The 27963-nt window shown below is 45.2% G+C and overlaps 1 protein-coding gene across 1 annotated transcript in view; it reads left to right on the forward strand.

Moving 5' to 3' along the window:
* Positions 1-27963, forward strand: part of LOC138669989 (uncharacterized) — a 171959-nt gene that overhangs the window by 66468 nt on the left and 77528 nt on the right. Inside the window, exon 2 of the mRNA XM_069756922.1 lies at positions 13870-13923. Within this exon, the coding sequence (XP_069613023.1) occupies positions 13887-13923 (37 nt within the window). The 5' untranslated portion in view covers positions 13870-13886. The remainder of the gene's footprint in view (positions 1-13869; positions 13924-27963) is intronic.

Here is a 27963-nt window from a genome sequence, read left to right on the forward strand (position 1 = left end):
GGTTGCCATGGCGACGATGATGTCATAAAGGTTGCCTCGACCAATCAGCGACGGGCACAATCTTCCGCGAATTCTGGAATCATCATTGTCCATATACTACGGGGACATGCATATTCTAGAATACCCGATGCGTTAGAATCGGGCCACAATCTATCTGGAATCATCATTGTCCATATACTACGGGGACATGCATATTCTAGAATACCCGATGCGTTAGAATCGGGCCACAATCTAGTCTATATATATAATTGTCTAAGGGTTTTTCCGTCTGTCTGTCTGTGTGTCCTGGAAATCCCGGCTCTCTGATTGGTCGAGGCCTGGCCTGGCACAGCATCGATGTAGAAATCCCGCGTCTCTGATTGGTCGAGGCCACCAGGCCTCGACCAATCAGCAACGGGCACAGCGACGATGATGTCATAAAGGACGTAGACATCCTGCGTCTCTGATTGGTCGAGGCCGCCAGGCCTCGACCAATCAGCAACGGGCACAGCGACGATGATGTCATAAAGGACGTAGATATCCTGCGTCTCTGGTCGAGGCTGCCAGGCCTCGACCAATCAGCAACGGGCACAGCGACGATGATGTCATAATGGTTGCCATGGCGACGATGATGTCATAAAGGTTGCCTCGACCAAGCAGCGACGGGCACAGTCTGCCACGAATTCTGGAATCATCCTTGTCCATACACTACGGGGACATGCATATTCTAGAATACCCGATGCGTTAGAATCGGGCCACAGTCTAGTATATATATAATTGTCTAAGGGTTTTTCTGTCTGTCTGTCTTTCTGTCTGTCTGTCTGTCTGTCCTGGAAATCCCGCGTCCCTGATTGGTCGAGGCCGCCAGGCCTCGACCAATCAGAGACGGGCAAAGTATCGACATAGAAATCCCGCGCCTCTGATTGGTCGAGGCCTGGCGGCCTCATTTCAGTGACGGGCACAGCGACGATAATGTCATAAAGGACGTAGACTTCTCGCGTCTCTGATTGGTCGAGGCCTGGCGGCCTCGACCAATCAGCGACGGGCACAGCGACGATGATGTCATAATGGTTGCCATGGCGACAATGATGTCATAAAGGTTGCCTCGACCAATCAGCGACGGGCACAGCGACGATGATGTCATAATGGTTGCCATGGCGACGATGATGTCATAAAGGTTGCCTCGACCAATCAGCGACGGGCACAGTCTGCCGCGAATTCTGGAATCATCATTGTCCATATACTACGGGGACATGCATATTCTAGAATACCCGATGCGTTAGAATCGGGCCACAATCTATATATATAATTGTCTAAGGGTTTTTCCATCTGTCTGTCCTGGAAATCCCGCGTCTCTGATTGGTCGAGGCCGCCAGGTCTCGACCAATCAGCGACAGGCACAGTATCGACGTAGAAATCCCGCGTCTCTGATTGGTCGAGGCCGCCAGGCCTCGACCAATCAGCGACGGGCACAGCGACGATGATGTCATAAAGGACGTAGACATCCCGCGTCTCTGATTGGTCGAGGCCTGGCGGCCTCGACCAATCAGCAACGGGCACAGCGACGATGATGTCATAAAGGACGTAGAAATCCCACGTTTCTGATTCAGCGACAGGCACAGTATCGACGTAGATGTCATAATGGTTGCCATGGCGACGATGATGTCATAAAGGTTGCCTCGATCAATCAGCGACGGACACAGTCTGCCGCGAATTCTGGAATCATCATTGTCCATAAACTACGGAGACATGCATATTCTAGAATACCCAATGCGTTAGAATCGGGCCACAATCTAGTATATATATATAATTTTTTTTTTCTTCCTGTCAATATAGGGGGAATTAAAGGGTATTATTAGTGTGCAGGGCACCAGGGTGGTATTACTGCACGTTTCTTCTTCATCTAGAACTGTGTAGAGGTAGGGGAAAAAGTGTGGAGGGTGCTATAGAAGTGATCAGTTATAGATGTATGTGATTTAACATATACATTATACAGTATACAGAGCTCTATATAACTGTCAGTGGTGGTAATTTTGGTGTTAAGGCCCCGTCACACATAGCGATGCTGCAGCGATACCGACAACGATCCGGATCGCTGCAGCGTCGCTGTTTGGTCGCTGGAGAGCTGTCACACAGACAGCTCTCCAGCGACCAACGATCCCGAGGTCCCCGGTAACCAGGGTAAACATCGGGTAACTAAGCGCAGGGCCGCGCTTAGTAACCCCATGATTACCCTGGTTACCATCGTTAAAGTAAAAAAAAAAAAACGCTACATACTTACCTATCGCTGTCTGTCCTCGGTGCTCTGCTTCTCTGGTCTGGCTGTGAGCACAGCGGCCGGAAAGCAGAGCGGTGACGTCACCGCTCTGCTTTCCGGCTGACCGGCGCTCACAGCCAGACCAGAGAAGCAGAGCGCCGGGGACAGACAGCGATAGGTAAGTATGTAGCGTTTGTTTTTTTACTTTTAGGATGGTAACCAGGGTAAACATTGGGTTACTAAGCGCGGCCCTGCGCTTAGTTACCCGATGTTTACCCTGGTTACCAGCGAAGACATCGCTGAATCGGCGTCACACACGCCGATTCAGCGATGTCAGCGGGACCTCAACGATCAAAAAATGGCCCAGGCCATTCCGACACGACCAGCGATCTCACAGCAGGGGCCTGATCGCTGGTACGTGTCACACATAGCGAGATCGCTACTGAGATCGCTGTTGCGTCACAAAACTTGTGACTCAGCAGCGATCTCGCTAGCGATCTCGCTATGTGTGACGGGGCCTTTAGTACTTTAGTTTTTTTTTATAATGATCAGTATTGTGCTATTAGCTGATAACAGTTACTATTTGTTGGTTATATGTGGTCCTACCATGGTGTGGTGGTATTGATCCCTTGTATGTGATATGAAAAAATTTTCAAGGAAAAATGGCTGAAAATCCTTCAAACAAGAATTTAACGACTCTTGGCTGGTTACAAAAAACATTTACAGGCTGTGATATTTCCAAAAAGGGTGCTACTGGTTGCCCAATCTCTAGCAACTGCCCATTTTCCTTTACGTAATTTTTGAAATGAAAAAGATGACTATATATATTTTTTGCCTAATACAAAGGAAATGTAACATCTTTAATTTTAGACCTTTTAGAGATCATTTCATCTTCAACTTGCTTAACTGTTCACAATAACAGCAATTTTGAACAGGGGTGCCCAAACTTTTACATGCCACTGTATGTCTGTATGGGATTTAAATCGTTACAAGACCCGGCCCTTACATCTGACCAATAATGCTGGTGAAGGCCCAGGTCCAAATATTGCACTGGGGCCCACAGGACTCTACTTACAGCACTGCTTACTGGCGTTCTCAAAAGTGTCTACATTCATTACTAAAACAAAAATGGATTTGAGTGAAAATTCGCTCTAAAGTTATGGCTTCTAGGTATGTATTTTGCTGCCTGCTATCAACAGTGATCCATTGTCAACTCTTAACGGATATTCATATAATTCATACATTTTCTCTTCCTCCAGGCTTCTTTCCAACGTCTTATATTTATCTCATCATCTTTAGTCAACTTAATTTCTTGTTTCTTATACCATATGAACAATGCATTTCTAAGAGGGAAGGAAGTCAGAGGGGCATACTGCTGGAAGCTCAGCGGGCTCAGGCTGGATGGGGAAGGCTGAAGAACAACTGGGAGGATCAAAGAGTAGAATAACACAGGCTTTATGTGCTCTAGAAGATTGTGCAATTATATCACATTTTCAGTCAAACAACAGGTACACTTTCATGCTATTATCACAAGAAACTATATCACTTCAAAAACACATTTTCTAGGAACTGACATTTTCAGGACTGACCAAGAACCAGAATGACTGTGGGGATGTAATAAACTTTATAGACCTATAGCAACTGGGCTTCCATAAATAACTGAAACAACACAAGTTCAACCTTTGATGGGTGGGGTTTGGCCACAGCTTTTATTCCAACATCATAACCTTATAAAAACTTGTACTTTGGTGCCATAGGTAGAACACCCTTAGCCCGGGATGCTGGCAGTGTGGAACTCCATACCTTTTAAAAAATCATGGTACTTATTGACTGCAATAAGGAGCGAGTGCACCTCCTACACCTTGCTCTGACCCCAACCCAAAAGAAGTAACGCCTGTTTGATGCCATCTTGAATTCCTGATAAAAAAAAATATCCAGGCTTATATAATTTAAGTGTGCTTTCAATAAGCAACTATTATCCCCTTCTAATTGTCTGTGGCGAACCACTACTCCGCCTCTAGTCCTTTCATACCAAGAAATGCAGGTGTTCAACGTTCTCATCGCTCATTGCACAGCTGCTGCAACCCTGGCATCTTGCCATACTAGCGTAGGGATGACCTCAGACCAGACCACTATCAATACAGGAAAAAATGTTTAAAACAATCCAAATCTATCTTCATCAGAGGCAACAGTTCGTCCAGCCTAACAAAACCTATATCATTATGCCCTGTGTGCAGTACTAAAATTATTGGACTTTGAGCATTTCTGCTGATTTTGACTGCCTCCATTAGCACCTGCGACCATCGTAGGCCATGTATCCCTTTCCAGCGAATGTCTGGTGCTTGAAAACCAAGGCTCTGGCTGCCTGGATGGCATTCAGCCCTTTTGGCAGCCCAAATGGTATGCAAATTTCCTATGAAACAAACCTTTGGTCGACTTATGGGATATAAATATTATTTACCAAGAACTGGTCAAATGTATCTGGTGTAGCAGTTGGACCTCCATCTACCTATGCACCTCAGCTGCCCCCATAATAACCACACAAGCAGTCTCTGTTGCTTCCCCTATACAGCAAGCTTGATTACCATAATCTTTAGGATCATGACCCGCCAAGGAAAGACATCTTTTGAACATGGCGTCAAATTGTAATTTGGTTAGAGGTGAACCACATAAATGTATACAAATAACGGCGGGGACTGTTTAATGTTAGCAAAATCACTAGATTACCATACCAGATTACCATAGATTACCATTACCATTACCATACATTACCATACCAAGATTACCATAATCTTTAGGATCATGACCCGCCAAGGAAAGACATCTTTTGAACATGGCGTCAAATTGTAATTTGGTTAGAGGTGAACCACATAAATGTATACAAATAACGGCGGGGACTGTTTAATGTTAGCAAAATCACTAATCAGCTTAACCAAACAAAATGGTTCATATCACTATCCAAGATCCCTTGACAGATTGGTCAGTTTTGAACAGGCGATACTCAGCATGTTATGATTAACAATTATTTCTTCCTTTGCCAAATGTTTTAGTTATGTTTTAGCTGGGGCTGTTAATTCACTAACCCTAAGCGCCCCAACGAATGCTAGCGAAAATGCTGCACTAAACAATTTGATTTCATATTCTGTAGCGTAGATCCTTGGGAGGTCATAATCAATTTTTCCAGTAATTGTATCGTTAGCGGCAGTCTATGTTCCTTGGAAAATAATTTCTTATGCAGCCTTTTAAAAAATGTTAATCAAAAACTGGTTACCCACATTCTCCAAACCTCTGAGCTGAAAATTAAGGCTACTCCTTATATTATATGCTGTGCTACTGATCCTCAAACATTTGCACCTCGTAAGTTAAATAGTTCAAAGTAATTTCCAGGCAGATCGGATCTGATGTGTGGGCTGTGAGATTTCCTATACATCTAACCCACTCCTCCCATGCCTTACCATATATCGTCCATGGAGAAGGAGCCACGGAACTCCTGTCAATGGCATTAATATCCCGTGACCACTTCCCAGAGGGTCTCTGGGCAAGGGAAGCCCATTGTGTCCCCCTGAGCAAATTGGTCCCGAAAAACCTGAAATTCAAATAAGGACAATGCGATACGTAAAATATTCTTAACTTAAGGAACATGTCACACTTTAAACCACGAATAGTGCAGCACCATCTGTCTATTAAGGCACAGAACTGGAAGAGTGGAGGACAACCAATTACTAGCATGCACCACACTAATGTTATTGCACCAAAAACAAACTTTTTGGTTTGCCATTAATTTACCCCATATCTAAATTGCTACCACAATAGGAAACAATTCCAGCAGTGTCAAATGTTTTGCCCTATCCTGTGTCCCTCCAGGACTGTGGCAATGTATTCACAAACCAATGGGTCCCAAAAATCACCCTAAAACCAGAGGAACCAGCTGCATCTGTGTATAATGAAATATCATTATTGTCTCTCTCCTCCTTGCATCTGTCTGAGTGTTTGGATAATTTGGGGGGGTCACTGTAGCAACCAGTTATTAACTTAAGGAGACGTGTTACTTTCGCAGCATACTTTGAATCTTGCGACTTTCTCTTAAAGGATTTCCTTTAATCTGAATAATCAACAACATTGTGATAAAGACCCTGGAGGGGTCGAAAGGAAGTGTAAGTGTAAGTTAGTGTGATAAATGTCACCAATCCTAATGAAGTGTGGGGATCAACATATCGCATACCAATGGACAACAAGTATGAAAGCAAAAGAAATGTGCGAATACAGGGATCACCAACTAATGATCAATAACAAATCTTTATTCAAAACATAGACCAGCCAAAACATAGATGATTAAACCCATTTAAAAAGCACAACTGGCTGTAATCTGTAGAATGTAAGCCCGCAAGGGCAGGGTCCTCGCCCCTCTGTATCAGTCCGTCATTGTTAGTTTGTTTACTGTATGTGATATTTGTAACTTGTATGTAACCCCTTCTCATGTACAGCACCATGGAATCAATGGTGCTATATAAATAAATAATAATAAATAATAATAATAGACATGATCGGGTCATGATAAACAAGATCTCTACTGTTCTTTAATACATGTATAGTTATACATAATCGTAAGACATCCACTAGGATACCACATAATACACCAATTTGTGTGGACAGTTAATAGAAAACCGGTATAAACTGACTATCTGACCTGCAGTCAGGACAAATGAATACAATGATCATGTGAACAACATGAGAGATCTTGACATGTAAAATAAAAAAGAAACACCTATTGTCACAAAAAGATAGTCACCTGTGAATGGGTGTCTGAATGAATAGTGGGAAGGGAAATACCCATTAGTTGGTGATCCCTGTATTCCCAAACTTGTTTTGCCTTCATACTTGTCATGTAACTTTTTGCAATTTTTCGAAACAATTTTATATGCTTGCGTTATCGAATAAAAACTTTGCATCACCTGAATCAAGAGTGTGTGGTGAAATCTCTCTCGTCTTGGTCTAGGGGTCGCGTACCCCATTCCACATGCACCTCACCAAACGACCAAGTGCACGCCAATCGTTTAGTATCTGATAGGGCCAGTAAAGCACCAGGTCCAGCTGTCCTGATCAGCGCAACTGACAGGTCAAATGGTACACAATAATACACAGAAATACCATAATTACCGTAACTGATTTTTATCAAGGGTATTACAATGATGTATGAGACAAAATTTTTCTCTATTCTTTTTTTATATGACCCATAATGCTGAAATTAGAAGATTAGTAAGCCGAGGGGAATTAAACTGGCCCACCATTCTGCCTATAGCGAAGACTTTTTCTATTAAACTCTCTGAGTTGTCAATAGCTGATTTTAATATTTTTTTGCATAGCTTGAGGACCAACACAAATTACACTGGATAAAGAACCGTATTTAAAACCGACTCTAAATTCAGACGCATCCTTAGTTTTGGGATACAGGGTGAGCCATGGATCCATCGCAATGATGCTCACTGGCGTCATATGGGTTATTATTAACGTGAGGCTTAGTTGACTGTGTCTGTAATCTTGTGCATTTATCTGCAGCATGGTTTGTGCCCTATTGTCGGTTGCAGGGCCGGACTGGCCATCTGGCAATTCTGGCAAATGCCAGAAGGGCCTGTCTGGTTGTGGGCTGCCTTGTCTGCTACGTTGTTAACAGAATCAGTGTTCTCAAGACACCCATATGGTTAACAGTTGTGATGGAGCACAAAGTCGCTGACTCCGTCACTTACCCCAGCAGGCCACAGGTATCATTAGAAATATTAATTTTGTAGTTAATCTTGCTATCCTTCATCCAGGGTAATATTTGTAATATATCTCCATCTGGTGCTTGGAAAGGGGGACAACATGGGCCTGTGTGATTGCAAATTAAGTCCCAGTCCTAACCTGGTCGGTTGTGACTGCTTCTATGGCCAGAATAGCCTGAACTGCAAGGAGTGCAGGAAACGTTATCATCTGAGTTTGGTGGTGCCCTCTATCTTGAGGGTCAAGACTTTCTGGAAGACCAGGATGCCCTTGATGGATGGCGGGACGAGTAATGGTCGTGTCTGGTAATGACGCTGTCTGTGTTCTGAGTAACTCATCATGAGAAGTAATGTTCCCAACCACCACCGCGGGATACATGGTGTGGCTAAGGCAGAGTCATAGCGGTAGGCTGAGATACAGTAGGTGGCAGGATGGGTGCATGAGCAAGCACTGTGGCGGCTTCAGCATGCTGGGCTGGGGATTGCACAGGGGGTGTGTATGGGGATGCAAGTTCCCCTGTAATGGGGGGGGGGGGTTGGTTAATATCATTAGCAGCAAAGGGGGAGTTGGTTAACATTATTATTTACATCATGTGGAGTCCTCCCCATTTCACTTGGGGATTCCTTTCCTTTTCCCTACCCTATGTTTATTTCCTTCCCCTTTCTCTCATTTCTACCTGTTTAAAATGGAAAATACCAATAAAAACGTTTGAAAACATCATGTGGAGTCCTGACTAACTGCATGGCCTGGCCACCCATGGTTAATTTGGCCACAGGCCTGCAGTTTATGCAGTTTATTATGTGAAGGGAATAGGGGAATGATTGAAGGGAAGGGAAGATGGCAGCTGCAGCGTGTCTGCTAGAGGGGGCGGAGCCACATTCCTGGCATTTACAGTCATAGCCTCTGTTCATGGACAATACACAGGGTTTCCAGAAAACCTCCTCAGGGGCGTCGGCCATGGCAGATCAAAGATGTCTGTGGAGTTAACAGCCTGGGTTCTCTAACAGTACATTGCCTTACAGGCCTGGGAGAGCTCAGCACCTCCTGAGTGAACGCCCATGCCTCCATGCGTTCCCTATTTGCTCAGTTTATTGTAATGATAAGTGAGAGGGGTCCGCTGACACTTCATGTTAGAGGCCGTACAACGATTGAGTTCCCTCTCTCATAATCCTCTCCTTAAACTGTGCCACCAGGGGATCAGCCATGCTTGCTGGTACCTGTGGTTTTATTTGCAGTCTCCTTGTTCCACTGTATGCAGGGAGAAAAGTGGTGGAACCCGCATAGGAAAGGGTTTATAAAGGGGAACCTTCCTATTAATACATCACCCGAAAAGGCAATCACTGAAACCCTGCAGACAATCTCCATTAACCTTTTACATACCAACAGTGTTGGACTGGGGTGACAAGGGCCCACCAGTAACATTGACTTTGGGGGGGCCCATTTTTCACATGCATGCAAATATTATACTACCTTCGTTCACAAATGTACCTTTATCTCTCTATAATAATAAGCTGGGTAGCATGGTTAATGAATGATGAGATGCTGCTTTTTTTCTGTACAGAGTGAATCAAGTGAATTATGCCAAGTACTGCCCATACAGTGGGGTTGGGGGCCCAGATCTACACAGGGGCCCACCGGGGGACTCCCCTGTTACCCTACGGGCCAGTCCGAGCCTGCATTCCAACACACCCCACAGTCAGTAAGGCATTTCCTATGCTGATCTGCCATATCCAGACTGATCAATTGTAGTTATCAAATAATATTTGTGTGTTCCACATTAGTCAACTCAGTGAGGTTGAAGATGACGTTCATAATAGATATCAAGTATAAATTGCTCCTTGGCATGTGCAGTAGTCTGAGTATCTGTTCTTAGCTCATTGCTGCCAAAATTAAAACAGCAGCAGAGTCTTTATCAAAGATTACAAAGGGGGCAGATTCTTGTACCCTTAATACAAATTTGTGTAGCAGTAAATAATCCAGGAAAATTCGGGGGATGTCTGGAGTATAAAGTGGCGGAATTCATTGAAATGAGTGGTTGTTACCACCCTACTTGGGGGCATTCCCGAGTGGGATTGTGGCTCTCCTGGAGAGAAGTAGGCATGGGCATAAACGTCCCTATTTTGCCAGTGGCAATCTTGGTATTTATGGGACATTCACATGTTTTGTTGGAAGTGGAATTGGGGCAGTTGCAGGTTTTAAAATACACAACATAATTTTCATTACACCGACTGTATTTGGTACTCTGCAGCATTATTTGGGCCCTGTACGAGTCATATCTTGTATTTTTATTTAGCACTGTGCCATTGCATTATTCATTTATATTATTTTAATTTGACACTATGCATGGAAAAGTTACTCCTTTCAGGGCCCAGGGGTGGGGTGCAGCTTTCTCCTTTCTGATCTTTGCTGCGGCCCTGTAATTTCTGTGTAGGCTTCTGCCTAGTACGGCCCCTAAATTGATTCAGATGATAGACCAGATTTCTACATGACTCAGACCCCAGACTTTATAGTTAATAACACTAATTCAACACGTGTCTTAAACATTAAAGGGGAACTTCATACATAATTCAATAACCAATCTCATATTGTAGATACAAGACTAAGAAGAGATCCCACAAGATAATAATAATAATAATAATAATAATAATAATAATAATAATAATAATAATAATAAATATATTTTTGTTAAACAATATTTAAAAAAACAAGATAAAAATGCAAGAAAAATAGCAGGAATGCCGTATACAGGGGGCACCGAGCATCAATATCCAAACATAGTATAACAATAATAATGGTAGCAGCACAAGGAAAAAACCTAAACAAGGTACATCCCCCTTGCTGGTGGCAAAACGCACGTTGGGGTGAGGGGATGTCTGGAGCACCACAATAGGTAAAATTCTGTCATTAACCCGCAATATATGTATGTGTAACACCCCAGGGTCCTGGTTGTTACAGTGGCATTGCTTTCCTCATAGAGAGAGTGATGTCACGCTTGGAAGATCTTTTTATCAGGTAAACACAAGCATACAACATGTTCACATTCCAGGCCAGAAGGGGGAGCTCCCCTACATATATATTCTGGTCTGGAGGGAAAGTTAGTTAGTCTGTCAGAGAGACAGAGAAGAGAGCAGTCAGACAGTGAGTGTCAGAAGGGCTGAAGGGGCCATGCAGCCAAGAGGGTGCTGCAGCTCCTGGATAGAGAGAATACAGAGAGAAGAACAGATTGTAGTGAGCATGCTGGAGAGCGAGGCAAATGATAGGAAAGATCTGGGGAGAATAGCTGCGACTGAGCTACCTCCCTGCAGAGTGCAGAGACCAGTAGCCGGAAGACCGAGGTTGTGTCGACTCCAAGTGGCACAGCAGAAACGGGCAGGACAGCTGATTGCAGGTCACCTGTCCGCCCTAACACCTGAAGACACAGTGGCGCATAGAGCCTGGGTCGTGATAAAGACCCTGTAAAAAGGCTCAAGCCACCTGTCATACAGGTTAGTGTACTACCCTTTAAGGAGGACAGAGAGAACAAGTGAGGACTTTGTGTGAGGCCTAAGGCAGCAAAGCCCATTGATTTACATTGTACTGTACATCGCAGTGCGGATCTGCAGCGTTTCTGCGTGGAAAAATCCGCTGCGGATCCACAGCAAATCCGCATCGTGTGCACATAGCCTAAGGCTATGTTCACACGCTGCAGATTTTGCTGCGGATCCACAGTGTTTCCGCAGCTGTGGGTCCGCAGCGGTTTCCCATGCGTTTACAGTACAGTGTAAACCTATGGGAAATGCAATCTGCAGTGCACATGCTGCGGAAAAAAACACGCGGAAACGCAGCGGTTTACATTCCGTAGCATGTCAATTCTTTGTGCGGAATCCATAGCGGTTTTACACCTGCTCCATAATAGAAAACCGCAGGTGTAAAACCGCAGTGGAATCCGCACAAAAAATGCAGTAAATCCACGATAAATCCACAAGAAAAACGCCATGTTTTTGCCCTGCAGATTTATCAAATCTGCTGCGGAAAAAAACGCAGTGGACCATTTCTACATGTGCACATACCCTTAGTCTTGTAGCTACAATATGAGATTGGTTGTTGAGTTAATAACACTAGTTTAGACTAATCGTCTAAATTAAGTATGATCACAGTCAAGACAGCTTAATAAATATAGACCATGTCAAATTAATCAGACATCAAGACAGACTCCAAAATTGATAAGATGCAAGACCAGACCTGAAATCAGCCCCCAAACTTAACAAGACACTAGACTCCAAATGAGTCTCCTGATCAGACATCCTTAAGTGCTTACCTCTACCTGTTCTTTGATGCCTTGGTGCTGGATGTCATCAATTCCCACTGCAGTTGTTATCGATTGAACTAGAAGAAGAGCCCTGATGACCAAGCTCGCAATCTTAGTCTGAGCATTCCAAATTGAAAGTATTGAACAGGTGCATAAAACACACGAGTGGAGGAGACTAGCCTGTGGATATGCAGCGTTTTCTTTCTATTCTTCAGTGTTGCTCATATTCTATTATTCTATTTTAGAATAAAATGAATGAAAGGCCATACGGTGTCAGTAAATGTTATTCTTGCTTCAAAAAGAAAAATACTATGGTCCTTTTAAATGGTAGAGTGGCCTTGGGTACCCCTAGACACCAGGGTCCTGGTACTTCTACTAACTCCGCACCAACATTACTATTGTCAGGATCCCTTAATGTTAGCTAATAATAGATTTACTTCACTAGCTCCAAATATTAATACACTACTCAACATTGAAATTGCAACACCAAGAAGGAAAAAATGGAAATGATGGAAAACACAGGATCAATAGACATGTTAATATATGAAAATTATGAATAAATGGAAATAACATTTTCAAAATATCAGATGTGCTCGACGGGAGACAAGTCTGGAGATGCTGCAGGCCATGGTAGCATGTTAATACCAAGAAGGCTGCTCACAGTTGCACGAGCAACATTGTGACCTGAAGTTGTGTTTAAAAACAGCTCCTGGGACTCTTAGAAGAAATGGTTGTACCACTGGTTCCATGATTGATCCATTCTGTACTGCAAATATAATTGGATGTCACATACCAAGCCTAAGAAAACTTGGCACCCAAAGTAGATTACACTAAATAAATGATTTAATATGCAATCCAAGAATAAAGGTTCCCAAACATTTCGGTCTACATTATACCTTCCTCGGTGTGAATATTGTCCATTTGAAAAAATATCAGATTGTGTTTTATCCCTTGGGTCAGCTAGGAAGCACCGGAATGGATGTCTATCCTTTTTAGCAATGAGTCCCGCTTTTGTTTTTGATGCAGTAATAGCCAGAAATTGGTCTGGAGATTAGGTGGGCAATGTCTCTAAGGGGTCTTCACGAGGGAACATCACACCAGCCTGCTCATGGGGTTATTGTATGGAGTGGCATAATGCACAGTAGCTGGAACCCTCGTTATTCCAGGTACACTAACAGCTCAGCGTTACATTGATTTAGTTGTGGAACCAGTGATACGGCTATTTCTCCAACATGTCTCTGGTGACTTTTCTCAACACAACAATACTAGGCCACATGCCACAAATTTTCCTTCTTGCTCTTACAATTTCAGCGGTGAGGAATGTATGTATTGTAAAACTAGACTTTTAGTGTTTTACATTGTGTGTAATATGAAATACTTTACCAGTACAGAAGAAACTAAAATATGATTACAAGTCTTTCATGTTTGCTATCATCAAAATAATGTCATTATTGGTTAAACACATACAGTATGTACATTCACATGATATAGTAGATTTTATAAATTTGTCTCCAACTCTCTCCTGTATACATTGCTTCCTAAATATTTCAACTGTATTTATACTAATTGTATGCATTTTTATCGACAGATCCTTATTCTACAACAATGGAAGAAAAAAGAAACCAGATCGGTTTGTTACAAGGTATGTCTTAACTGGACACTGCATTTATTACAAGTAGAAATTAATGTTACTACTATTTTAAATGGAAGATTCAGTAATTGTTTCTTATGTATATAGATTCATTTTAGATCCTTATTTAACTTCTGAATGTACAGTATATATCAGGCTATGTCAGTAATTATTATGGCTTCACAGTTGGTAATTTATGAGTAAAGAGTTGGGGAAACAATTTATCTTGCACTCCACCGGCCACACAGCAGAAGAAGGGCCATCTCCACACTATCCTGTCAACCAAACAGAACATTTTCAAGGCTAATGTCAGTCAGATATACTCCTTTGCACAAAAGAATGCACCTATTATGTCCTTCCTACATGCCAACCTTTATTGCCTGTGGCAGACCACAACTCCCTCACATGAATGTGCAATCTTTGTGACAGTAAAGACTGATACCACAGTAGCGGAATGCTGTGCCAAGCGCTTTTTAGTTGTCACAGAGCAAGAAGGCTTTTTGATAAGGCTACGTTCACATTAGCGTTGCGCGCCGGTGCGTCGGCGACGCAACGGCGACGCAACGCACCAAAAACGCGCGCAAAAACGCTGCGTTTTGCGACGCGTGCGTCGTTTTTTGACGAAAATCGGACGCACGAAAAATGCAACTTGTTGCATTTTCGTGCGTCCGACGCTAGCGTCAAACGACGCACATGTCGAAAAACGCTAACAAAAAAACGCACGCGTCCCCTATCTTAAACATAGGGGCGCGTCACCGCTGCGTCGCCGCTGCGTCGCCGACGCAACAGCGACGCACATTAGCGTAACGCTAATGTGAACGTAGCCTAAGACACTGGCAGACACCATGTGTTTGTTACACTGGATGAAGGATAAGTAAGTGCACAACAACAGGAATAGGGAAGGGGGAGCCCAAACACTAGGGAAAAAGGAAGTGGAGACCTTTAGGCAGATCTAAAATCACCCTGTCTGCCCTAATATAGGTTCTAAACCTATGGCTGAGCAGGAACCTAATCCTTTCCTGACCCTAGCGATAGGCCCTACATAGGGAGGGGATAGGGTGACACTAGTCAGTCCCTACTAAAACTAAAGACAGAGAGGGTAGACGAATAGGGGGAATAATCAATCGCAAGCGATATAGTGGTATAGTAATCTAATACTTAAACAAAATAACCAATACCTAAACATAATACTTTATTGACTAATAAAAACCTTGTTGACAAATTACCACAAACCCACACCCTAAACAAACAATACCACAAGCTCCTGGTCCACCCTATTACTCCCTAGTATGCCCTTCCTGACAGAGGAGGTTGGCACCCTAACTTGAACGCAAAATGGCGCCCCCACTCATCGACAGCTTGCCCTAGATGCACACTATTGAACCCTAAAAATTAACAACACTACAGCCAATACACACAAATAAACCGGTTCAAAATAAAGCGTGGCATACAGGAAAAATAAAAATAAAAATAGGGAGTAATCCAATTATAAAGGTGATACCTTAGCCAATAAAAGCAATGTCTTACTATTTTCAAAAAGGAGCCAAAAAACAATAAGCATTAACAAACATGACTTCAAAAGTGGATATTCAGATAAGCAAACAAAAGTATACAACAGTATAGGGTAACGAATGATGAAAACTTCAAAGGCCTAGACTAACTAGCCCTTGCAAAAACCCTATTACAACTACCCCTGCCTGACAGTGGAGGTTGGCACCCTACAAATGAATGTCAGTGGCACCCCCGCTCCTGTCGGCTGACCCTTGATCACCCTACACACTTACCCTCTCACCTCTCAAAAATAAAGGTGGTAAGGGAACCACGTGTGCGTGAGAAAAATAAAGGGGAAAAAGGGGGTGCAATGGACAGTAGTAGTCTCGGGGAAAAAGGGGGTGCAAAGGACAGTAGTAGTCTCAGATTAATATGTTCAAGGAGGGGGGGAGGAGGGCCTAGCTGTAAATGCTGCGCCCCCACATAAGGGCAATGGGGTACTTGGTACCGGGTCCTTCAGTTCCTTCAGCGGAAATGTCACGGTGGCCCGACCCGGACCGTGGCCCTATAATGGGCGCCCACTTAAAAGGCAGAGTTCGTAGATAACGGTAGTGTTCGTGACGCCACCTGTGGTATTCGGTCAGAGTGACCGACGCTGCTCAGGGGTCCGCTGGGGTGATGTTATGGCAGCTAGTTGGTGTACCTTCCCACAGGTGAAGTGTTTCCCCAGGGCTTCCCAGAAGTGTAGATGGTGATGGTGGAGGGTGCAAGGCACGGTGAATAACGAGGACACGATGGGTGCAGTCTCTTTACCTTTACTGAAGGCTTCAGCATCCACAGTCCAGAGTGCCGGATGACAGGGTAGGCAGGGTCCGGCCGGTCTGATGGCAATTCCAGAGTTCCCCTTATCCAGGTGGAAATCAGTAGCCTTCCTACTAGCGCTCGTGCGTTGTAGTACCCCCCTGCTGAGCAACTCGATAAGGTCCTCACAACTTTTGTGGATGTTATGTTTCTTTCTCTCTGTCCCCCAGATGGATAGGTCAAACCCGTATGACGGTGGTGGCCTGAGGCTATTTTATAGGGACCCTAGTGTCGTCCCTCCTCCGCGTTGCCACCATGTCTGCTTAGGTGTTTAGGTCAGACAGCCAACTTGGAATTGACTGCCCTGCCGGTCTCTGAAGTAAAGCGTAGAGTCTATTACTCCCTCGGTGTTCCGGCCACCGGCCCGCGCTCCAGAAGGATGTTGCCAATCTTAAGGCAGAACTCCTCCCGGTGTTATCTCCTTGTGCTGTGATCTCGTTTCTCACTCTCCACAATATACTTCGCTTTGTGTCCTTTCTTAAGATGCTGCTACAATGAGGTGCAGGCGCAGCTCCGTAACGTTCTATCTCGTGCTCTGTCTCTCCCACCCCTGACAGGGACCTCTGTCTGCAGCTCGGATGTTCCCCTTCTCCCCCTGTCTGCCTGACAGGTCTTCTCTGGGTCGAACTCAGGTAGCTTTCTGACTAACTTCCTATCCAACCCACCAGTTTTACCCTAATGTGAGGAGTGGCCGAGTACATAGAACCTTTGCTCCCCCTGGTGGACTGGAGTGTGAAGTGTAGTGTGTGTTTTGTGATACCTGGCAGGGTGAACTCCTTTGGTGTCATCAGACGTAACATCACTCCCCCTGGTGGGAGAACGACACTACTGCAACGACCAGGACTCTGGGGCGCTGCATAAAGAGGAAAAATCAAACTGGGTACATAACATAAAACATTAGGATGAATATCAATATCAGATGTTATATGATACAGTGTTATGTCAATCTCCAAAGGAAACCACAAAATGGCCCTTTTTAATTATGCCATACAGCAATTATACGGCTGACCAAACAAAAAGGTATTCCCTCATCGAAGGTAAATGATTAGAAATTGCACCTTTCCTTTATTGCACAACGCCCATGAAATGCATGAAGCCTCATTAAACAGCGTGCTCCTATCTGGGGTACAAACGATAAAAAGACACCTCGAAGGCAGCAATAAAGAGTTTTAGCCTACATGATAAACCAATAGGAGCACATCAAGTGAAACCTCATTAGGAAAAGGACAGACCCCAGTCACTGTATAGATTATTCCACTGGTACAGTGTCATATTGGTCTCCACAGTAGCCCTTTAAGTCATGCCATAGATCAATATTACGGTTGACCAAGCCCAGAAATGTTCCCCCATATAAAACAAAAGGTTCAATATCACAGCTTCCCCTTATTGCACAGTTCCCACCAAATACAGAAAGTCACATTGAACAACAAAAATCTTATCTGGAGTCCACATGATAGACAGACGCCTCAACGCATTTCCCTTCCATGATGACAGTTCGTCAGGAGGCTAATGGATAAACCGATGTAAAAAGATGCAGCATACGTGTTATGAAAGGCAATTCAGTACTACAATGGACATAGCGGTCAGAGCACATACAGTGATCTGACAATAACCCAAAATCATAGAACGAGCTCTGAGACGTGGGAACTCTGCAGACCGCAATCCCTAATCCTCTCCAAACAACACTAGAGGCAGCCGTGGATTGCGCCTAACTCTGCCTATGCAACTCGGCACAGCCTGAGAAACTAACTAGCCTGAAGACAGAAAATAAGCCTACCTTGCCTCAGAGAAATACCCCAAAGGAAAAGGCAGCCCCCCACATATAATGACTGTGAGTTAAGATGAAAAGACAAACGTAGAGATGAAATAGATTCAGCAAAGTGAGGCCTGACTTTCTTAACAGATCGAGGATAGAAAAGGTAACTTTGCGGTCTACACAAAACCCTAAAGAAAACCACGCAAAGGGGGCAAAAAGACCCTCCGTACCGAACTAACGGCACGGAGGTACACCCTTTGCGTCCCAGAGCTTCCAGCAACAAATAAGACAAGCTGGACAGAAAAAATAGCAAACAAATAGCAAAGAAGAACTTAGCTATGCAGAGCAGCAGGCCACAGGAATGATCCAGGGAAAAGCAAGTCCAACACTGGAACATTGACAGGAAGCCAGGATCAAAGCATTAGGTGGAGTTAAGTAGAGAAGCACCTAACGACCTCACCAGATCACCTGAGGGAGGAAACTCAGAAGCCGCAGTACCACTTCCCTCCACCAACAGAAGCTCACAGAGAGAATCAGCCGAAGTACCACTTGTGACCACAGGAGGGAGCTCTGCCACAGAATTCACAACAGTACCCCCCTCTTGAGGAGGGGTCACCGAACCCTCACCAGAGCCCCCAGGCCGACCAGGATGAGCCACATGAAAGGCACGAACAAGATAGGGAGCATGGACATCAGAGGCAAAAACCCAGGAATTATCTTCCTGAGCATAACCCTTCCATTTAACCAGATACTGGAGTTTCTGTCTAGAAACACGAGAATCCAAAATCTTCTCCACAATATACTCCAATTCCCCCTCCACCAAAACCGGGGCAGGAGGATCAACAGATGGAACCATAGGTGCCACGTATCTCCGCAACAATGACCTATGGAATACGTTATGTATGGAAAAAGAATCTGGAAGGGTCAGACGAAAAGACACAGGATTAAGAACCTCAGAAATCCTATATGGACCAATGAAACGAGGTTTAAACTTAGGAGAGGAAACCTTCATAGGAATATGACGAGAAGATAACCAAACCAGATCCCCAACACGAAGTCGGGGACCCACACGGCGTCTGCGATTAGCGAAACGTTGAGCCTTCTCCTGGGACAAGGTCAAATTGTCCACTACATGAGTCCAAATCTGCTGCAACCTGTCCACCACAGTATCCACACCAGGACAGTCTGAAGACTCAACCTGTCCTGAAGAGAAACGAGGATGGAACCCAGAATTGCAGAAAAATGGCGAAACCAAGGTAGCCGAGCTGGCCCGATTATTAAGGGCGAACTCAGCCAAAGGCAAAAAGGACACCCAGTCATCTTGATCGGCAGAAACAAAGCATCTCAGATATGTTTCCAAGGTCTGATTGGTTCGTTCGGTCTGGCCATTAGTCTGAGGATGGAAAGCCGAGGAAAAAGACAAGTCAATGCCCATCCTACCACAAAAGGCTCGCCAAAACCTTGAAACAAACTGGGAACCTCTGTCAGAAACGATATTCTCTGGAATGCCATGTAAACGAACCACATGCTGGAAGAACAATGGCACCAAATCAGAGGAGGAAGGCAATTTAGACAAGGGTACCAGATGGACCATCTTAGAAAAGCGATCACAGACCACCCAAATGACTGACATCTTTTGAGAAACGGGAAGATCAGAAATAAAATCCATAGAGATATGTGTCCAAGGCCTCTTCGGGACCGGCAAGGGCAAAAGCAACCCACTGGCACGAGAACAGCAGGGCTTAGCCCGAGCACAAATCCCACAGGACTGCACAAAAACACGCACATCCCGCGACAGAGACGGCCACCAAAAGGATCTAGCCACCAACTCTCTGGTACCAAAGATTCCAGGATGACCAGCCAACACCGAACAATGAACCTCAGAGATAACTTTATTGGTCCACCTATCAGGGACAAACAGTCTCTCCGCTGGACAACGATCAGGTTTATTAGCCTGAAATTTTTGCAGCACCCGCCGCAAATCAGGGGAGATGGCAGACACAATTACTCCTTCCTTGAGGATACCCGCCGGCTCAGACAAACCCGGAGAGTCGGGCACAAAACTCCTAGACAGAGCATCCGCCTTCACATTTTTAGAGCCCGGAAGGTACGAAATCACAAAGTCAAAACGGGCAAAAAACAGCGACCAACGAGCCTGTCTAGGATTCAACCGCTTAGCAGACTCAAGATAAGTCAAGTTCTTATGATCAGTCAATACCACCACGCGATGCTTAGCTCCTTCAAGCCAATGACGCCACTCCTCGAATGCCCACTTCATGGCCAGCAACTCTCGGTTGCCCACATCATAATTTCGCTCAGCAGGCGAAAACTTCCTGGAAAAAAAAGCACATGGTTTCATCACTGAGCAATCAGAACCTCTCTGCGACAAAACAGCCCCTGCTCCAATCTCAGAAGCATCAACCTCGACCTGGAACGGAAGAGAAACATCTGGTTGACACAACACAGGGGCAGAAGAAAAACGACGCTTCAAGTCTTGAAAAGCTTCCACAGCAGCAAAAGACCAATTGACCAAATCAGCACCCTTCTTGGTCAAATCGGTCAATGGTTTGGCAATACTAGAAAAATTGCAGATGAAGCGACGATAAAAATTAGCAAAGCCCAGGAACTTTTGCAGACTTTTCAGAGATGTCGGCTGAGTCCAATCATGGATGGCTTGGACCTTAACAGGATCCATCTCGATAGTAGAAGGGGAAAAGATGAACCCCAAAAATGAAACCTTCTGCACACCAAAGAGACACTTTGATCCCTTCACAAACAAAGAATTAGCACGCAGGACCTGAAAAACTGTTCTGACCTGCTTCACATGAGACTCCCAATCATCCGAGAAGATCAAAATGTCATCCAAGTACACAATCAGGAATTTATCCAGGTACTCTCGGAAGATGTCATGCATAAAGGACTGAAACACTGATGGAGCATTGGCAAGTCCGAATGGCATCACTAGATACTCAAAATGACCCTCGGGCGTATTAAATGCAGTTTTCCATTCATCTCCTCGCCTGATTCGCACCAGATTATACGCACCACGAAGATCTATCTTGGTGAACCAACTAGCCCCCTTAATCCGAGCAAACAAATCAGATAACAATGGCAAGGGATACTGAAATTTAATCGTGATCTTATTTAGAAGGCGGTAATCTATACAAGGTCTCAGCGAACCATCCTTCTTGGCTACAAAAAAGAACCCTGCTCCTAATGGTGACGATGACGGGCGAATATGCCCCTTCTCCAGGGATTCCTTCACATAACTGCGCATAGCGGCGTGCTCAGGCACGGATAAATTAAACAGTCGACCTTTTGGGAGTTTACTACCAGGAATCAAATTGATAGCACAATCACAATCCCTATGCGGAGGTAGGGCATCGGACTTGGGCTCATCAAATACATCCCGGTAATCAGACAAGAACTCTGGAACCTCAGAAGGGGTGGATGACGAAATTGACAGAAATGGAACATCACCATGTACCCCCCTGACAACCCCAGCTGGACACCGACATGGATTTCCAATCTAATACTGGATTATGGGCTTGTAGCCATGGCAACCCCAACACGACCACATCATGCAGATTATGCAACACCAGAAAGCGAATAACATCCTGATGTGCAGGAGCCATGCACATGGTCAGCTGGGTCCAGTATTGAGGCTTATTCTTGGCCAAAGGCGTGGCATCAATTCCTCTCAATGGAATAGGACACTGCAAGGGCTCTAAGAGAAACCCACAACGCTTAGCATACTCCAAGTCCATCAAATTCAGGGCAGCGCCTGAATCCACAAATGCCATGACAGAATACGATGACAAAGAGCAGATCAAGGTAACGGACAGAAGAAGTTTTGACTGTACCGTACCAATGGTGGCAGACCTAGCGAACCGCTTAGTGCGCTTAGGACAATCAGAGATCGCATGAGTGGAATCACCACAGTAGAAACACAGCACATTCAGACGTCTGTGTTCTTGCCGTTTAACTCTGGTCAAAGTCCTATCGCACTGCACAGGCTCAGGTTTAATCTCAGGTAATACCGCCAAATGGTGCACAGATTTACGCTCACGCAAGCGTTGACCGATCTGAATGGCCAAAGACATAGACTCATTCAAACCAGCAGGCATAGGAAATCCCACCATGACATCCTTAAGGGCTTCAGAGAGACCCTTTCTGAACATAGCTGCCAGCGCAGATTCATTCCATTGAGTGAGCACGGACCACTTTCTAAATTTCTGACAATATACCTCTATCTCATCCTGACCCTGACAAAGAGCCAGCAAATTTTTCTCTGCCTGAACCACTGAATTAGGTTCATCGTACAGCAATCCGAGCGCCAGGAAAAACGCATCGATATTACTCAATGCAGGATCTCCTGGCGCAAGAGAAAATGCCCAGTCCTGAGGGTCGCCGCGCAAAAAAGAAATAACAATCAAAACCTGTTGAACTGGATCACCAGAGGAGCGAGGTTTCAAGGCCAGAAATAATTTACAATTATTTTTGAAACTCAGAAACTTAGTTCTATCTCCAAAAAACAAATCAGGAATAGGAATTCTTGGTTCCAACATAGCTTTCTGATCAATAGTGTCTTGAATCTTTTGTACTCTTGCCGAGAGCTGATCCACAAATGAAGACAGACTTCTAATGTCCATCGCTACACCTGTGTACTGAACCACCCAAATGTCTAGGGGAAAAAAAAGGCAAAACACAGTGCAAAGAAAAACAAATGGTCTCAGAACTTCTTTTTTCCCTCTATTGAGAATCATTAGTACTTTGGGCTTCCTGTACTGTTATGAAAGGCAATTCAGTACTACAATGGACATAGCGGTCAGAGCACATACAGTGATCTGACAATAACCCAAAATCATAGAACGAGCTCTGAGACGTGGGAACTCTGCAGACCGCAATCCCTAATCCTCTCCAAACAACACTAGAGGCAGCTGTGGATTGCGCCTAACTCTGCCTATGCAACTCGGCACAGCCTCAGAAACTAACTAGCCTGAAGATAGAAAATAAGCCTACCTTGCCTCAGAGAAATACCCCAAAGGAAAAGGCAGCCCCCCACATATAATGACTGTGAGTTAAGATGAAAAGACAAACGTAGAGATGAAATAGATTCAGCAAAGTGAGGCCTGACTTTCTTAACAGATCGAGGATAGAAAAGGTAACTTTGCGGTCTACACAAAACCCTAAAGAAAACCACGCAAAGGGGGCAAAAAGACCCTCTGTACCGAACTAACGGCACGGAGGTACACCCTTTGCGTCCCAGAGCTTCCAGCAACAAATTAGACAAGCTGGACAGAAAAAATAGCAAACAAATAGCAAAGAAGAACTTAGCTATGCAGAGCAGCAGGCCACAGGAATGATCCAGGGAAAAGCAAGTCCAACACTGGAACATTGACAGGAAGCCAGGATCAAAGCATTAGGTGGAGTTAAGTAGAGAAGCACCTAACGACCTCACCAGATCACCTGAGGGAGGAAACTCAGTAGCCGCAGTACCACTTCCCTCCACCAACAGAAGCTCACAGAGAGAATCAGCCGAAGTACCACTTGTGACCACAGGAGGGAGCTCTGCCACAGAATTCACAACACATACGGTAGTCATGACATCCTGGTTGCAGGAATAGGGGGAAACACTTAGTGTGAGGAAGACCACCGAGATGTCATGCCAGCAATCCTCCAAGGGTCCCCAGGGAAGATGTTAACTGATAGAGCTTCCAACAAGATAGACAAGTATGAGCTAACACCCACATGATGCTGCAAAAATTGAATGCATTTAAACCTTCAGCACAGGAGTGTGATTAGCAGCAGAAGGTGGAGGTAACTATTGGGTCCTAGAGAGAGAAGGATATCGCTCGATAACAGAGATGCAAAAATCAAGAAGGTGATTGAGCTAAACGCAAAGACCTACTACTGCCGGATCCAGGATGACTGTCTGTCACACCTGACACACCCGTTACAGTCTTAGAACAGCTGACATTTTATTTACAGCAACATTAAAAGCAAAGCCACAGAAATAATTAAAATTCCTAAAAAAATTAAAGAATTAACACAGCAAAAAAGGACAACAGTATTTACCTTCCCCGGTCAGAGAAACTAGTGGTCGGAGATTAATAAATCATCACTTGAGAAAACAAACATCACTCCTCATCTATTCAGTGCTGCGGTTATCCTTCTACACTTTGAGATCACATCACTCTTCTGGCACTAATTATATACAGTTAATCAGACCAATTTTTTACTTAAAATTAAAAGCAAAGCCACAGAAAGAGTAATTACAATTCCTCCAAAAATTCAAAAATTACCATGGTAAAAAAGGGCAACAGTATTTACCTGCCCAGGTCACAGAAACTAATGCAGCAAACCTCCTTAGTAAATGGATTTTATTTACAAGTCTTCCAATAAGGAGGCAATATTCTTGAAAACTTTGTAGAACTTAAAAAGGCCAATTCTGACATCCAACACAGCTTCCTCTTCCCAATAGTAGAATGTAGTCTGCCTAGCAGAGGCGTAGCTAGGGTTTTGGTTCAGGGGGGGCGATGCTTCTGGTGGGACCCTAACCAGGTAACTTTGATTATAACTGATGCGCCCTAATAGTGGAGGAGAACTTCAGCAGATGACCGCGCTATTATTGAAGATGATCTCTATATAAAGACCAACATGGATATTACCGCCATATGGTCAGTAGTAGATACCAGTCCTACAGAACATGTAAGAGATCACAGCACAGTTACAGATAATGTCTTACCGCTGACGTCCTTTATGATGGAAACGTTCACTTTTCATGTCTTTTCCATCTGGCCCAGACCGACATGACAACTTCTTCCAGCCAGGACTCGTCTGCAGAGAATACAGCAAAGACACATTTCACTTCTCATATTCCAGTCCCATCACCATCTATTTCCAACCTGTACAAACTCCTTATCCTGCTGATACCCCAATACTGAGCTCCTGCTGCCGTATGTGACCCTATTACTGCACCTGATACCCCAATACTGAGCCGCTGCTGCCCTATGTGTCCCTATTACTGCCCCTGATACCCCAATACTGAGCCGCTGCTGCCGTATGTGTCCCTATTACTGCACCTGATACCCCAATACTGAGCTCCTGCTGCCGTATGGGTCCCTATTACTGCACCTGATACCCCAATACTGAGCTCCTGCTGCCGTATGTGACCTTATTACTGCACCTGATACCCCAATACTGAGCCACTGCTGCCGTATGTGTCCCTATTACTGCCCCTGATACCCCAATACTGAGCCGCTGCTGCCGTATGTGTCCCTATTACTGCACCTGATACCCCAATACTGAGCCACTGCTGCCGTATGTGTCCCTATTACTGCACCTGATACCCTAATACTGAGCCGCTGCTGCCGTATGTGTCCCTATTACTGCACCTGATACCCCAATACTGAGCCGCTGCTGCCGTATGTGACCCTATTACTGCACCTGATACCCCAATACTGAGCCGCTGCTGCCCTATGTGTCCCTATTACTGCCCCTGATACCCCAATACTGAGCCGCTGCTGCCGTATGTGTCCCTATTACTGCCCCTGATACCCCAATGCTGAGCCGCTGCTGCCGTATGTGTCCATATTACTGCCCCTGATACCCCAATACTGAGCCGCTGCTGCCGTATGTGTCCCTATTACTGCCCCTGATACCCCAATACTGAGCCGCTGCTGCCGTATGTGTCCCTATTACTGCACCTGATACCCCAATACTGAGCCGCTGCTGCCGTATGTGTCCCTATTACTACACCTGATACCCCAATACTGAGCCGCTGCTGCCGTATGTGTCCCTATTACTGCCCCTGATACCCCAATACTGAGCCGCTGCTGCCGTATGTGTTCCTATTACTGCACCTGATACCCCAATACTGAGCTGCTGCTGCCGTATGTGTCCCTATTACTGCACCTGGTACCCAATACTGAGCCGCTGCTGCCGTATGTGTCCCTATTACTGCACCTGATACCCCAATACTGAGCCGCTGCTGCCGTATGTGTCCCTATTACTGCACCTGGTACCCAATACTGAGCCGCTGCTGCCGTATGTGTCCCTATTACTGCACCTGCTGTGTGGTTCTCTGTACCCTCTAAAGTAATGCCGGGTGCAAGTGCCCTAGAAATTAGTGCCCACATTTTGCCCCCTAGAAAGTAATATTGCCCTGTGTGCCCCTTTGATAGTCACAGTAACCTGTGTTCCCCTATAACAATAAGTGCCCACTTTACATTTAATAAATGTCCTCAGTCTCCCCCCTGTACAGCTCCCCTATACAAAGTATAATGCCCCCTAACTGTATAGTACCACCCACACAGTATACTGACCCCTTATTAGCCTCCAAACTGTTTGATGGCTCCAACACTATATGATGGCCCCCTCACTGTAATCCCCACACTGTATGATGCCCCTTCACTGTGTGATGGCCCCATAGATAACCTCCATATAGTATAATGTGCCAGATAGTCCTCAATATAGTACAAGGCAGCACCCCATAGGCAGACCCTGTAGTATAAGACAGCACCCCTATCGGCAGACCCTGTAGTATAAGACAGTACCCCATAGGCAGACCCTGTAGTATAAGACAGTACCCCATAGACAGCCCTTGTAGTATAAGACAGTACCCCCCATAGGCAGACCCTGTAGTATAAGACAGTACCCCCATAGGCAGACCCTGTAGTATTAAGCAGCACCCCCATAGGCAGATCCTGTATATAAGGCAGCACCCTCCCCAATAGGCAGATCCTGTATGTAAGGCTGCACCCCCCATAGGCAGATCCTGCAAATAAGGCAGCACCCCCCCCCAATAGGCAGATCATGCATATAAGGCAGCACTCCCCCCCAAATAGGCAGATCATGCATATAAGGCAGCACTCCCCCCATAGGCAGATCATGTATATAAGGCAGCACCCCCATAGCCAGATCCTGTATTTAAGGCAGCACCCCCCCAATAGGCAGATCATGTATATAAGGCAGCGCCCCCCCAATAGGCAGATCCTGTAAATAAGGCAGCACACCCCCCAATAGGCAGATCCTGTAAATAAGGCAGCACTCCCCCCAAATAGGTAGATCCTGTAAATAAGGCAGCACACCCCCCCAATAGGCAGATCCTGTAAATAAGGCAGCACTCCCCCCCCAAATAGGCAGATCCTATAAATAAGGCAGCACTCCCCCCCAATAAGCAGATCATGTATATAAGGCAGCGCCCCCCCCAATAGGCAGATCCTGTAAATAAGGCAGCACTCCCGCCCCAATAGGCAGATCCTGTAAATAAGGCAGCACTCCCCCCCAAATAGGCAGATCCTATAAATAAGGCAGCACTCCCCCCCCAAATAGGCAGATCATGTATATAAGGCAGCGCCCCCCCAATAGGCAGATCCTGTAAATAAGGCAGCACACCCCCCCAATAGGCAGATCCTGTAAATAAGGCAGCACTCCCCCCCAAATAGGCAGATCCTATAAATAAGGCAGCACTCCCCCCCCCCATAGGCAGATCATGTATATAAGGCAGCGCCCCCCCAATAGGCAGATCCTGTAAATAAGGCAGCACTCCCGCCCCAATAGGCAGATCCTATAAATAAGGCAGCACTCCCCCCCCAAATAGGCAGATCATGTATATAAGGCAGCGCCCCCCCAATAGGCAGATCCTGTAAATAAGGCAGCACACCCCCCCAATAGGCAGATCCTATAAATAAGGCAGCACTCCCGCCCAAATAGGCAGATCATGTATATAAGGCAGCGCCCCCCCAATAGGCAGATCCTGTAAATAAGGCAGCACACCCCCCAATAGGCAGATCATGTAAATAAGGCAGCACTCCCCCCCCCAAATAGGCAGATCCTGTAAATAAGGCAGCACCCCCACCCAAATAGGCAGATCATGTATATAAGGCAGCGCCCCCCCCAACAGGCAGATCCTGTAAATAAGGCAGCACTCCCCCCTCAAT

The sequence above is a fragment of the Ranitomeya imitator genome, chromosome 3 (assembly GCF_032444005.1).
Source record: "Ranitomeya imitator isolate aRanImi1 chromosome 3, aRanImi1.pri, whole genome shotgun sequence".
NCBI lineage: Eukaryota > Metazoa > Chordata > Amphibia > Anura > Dendrobatidae > Ranitomeya > Ranitomeya imitator.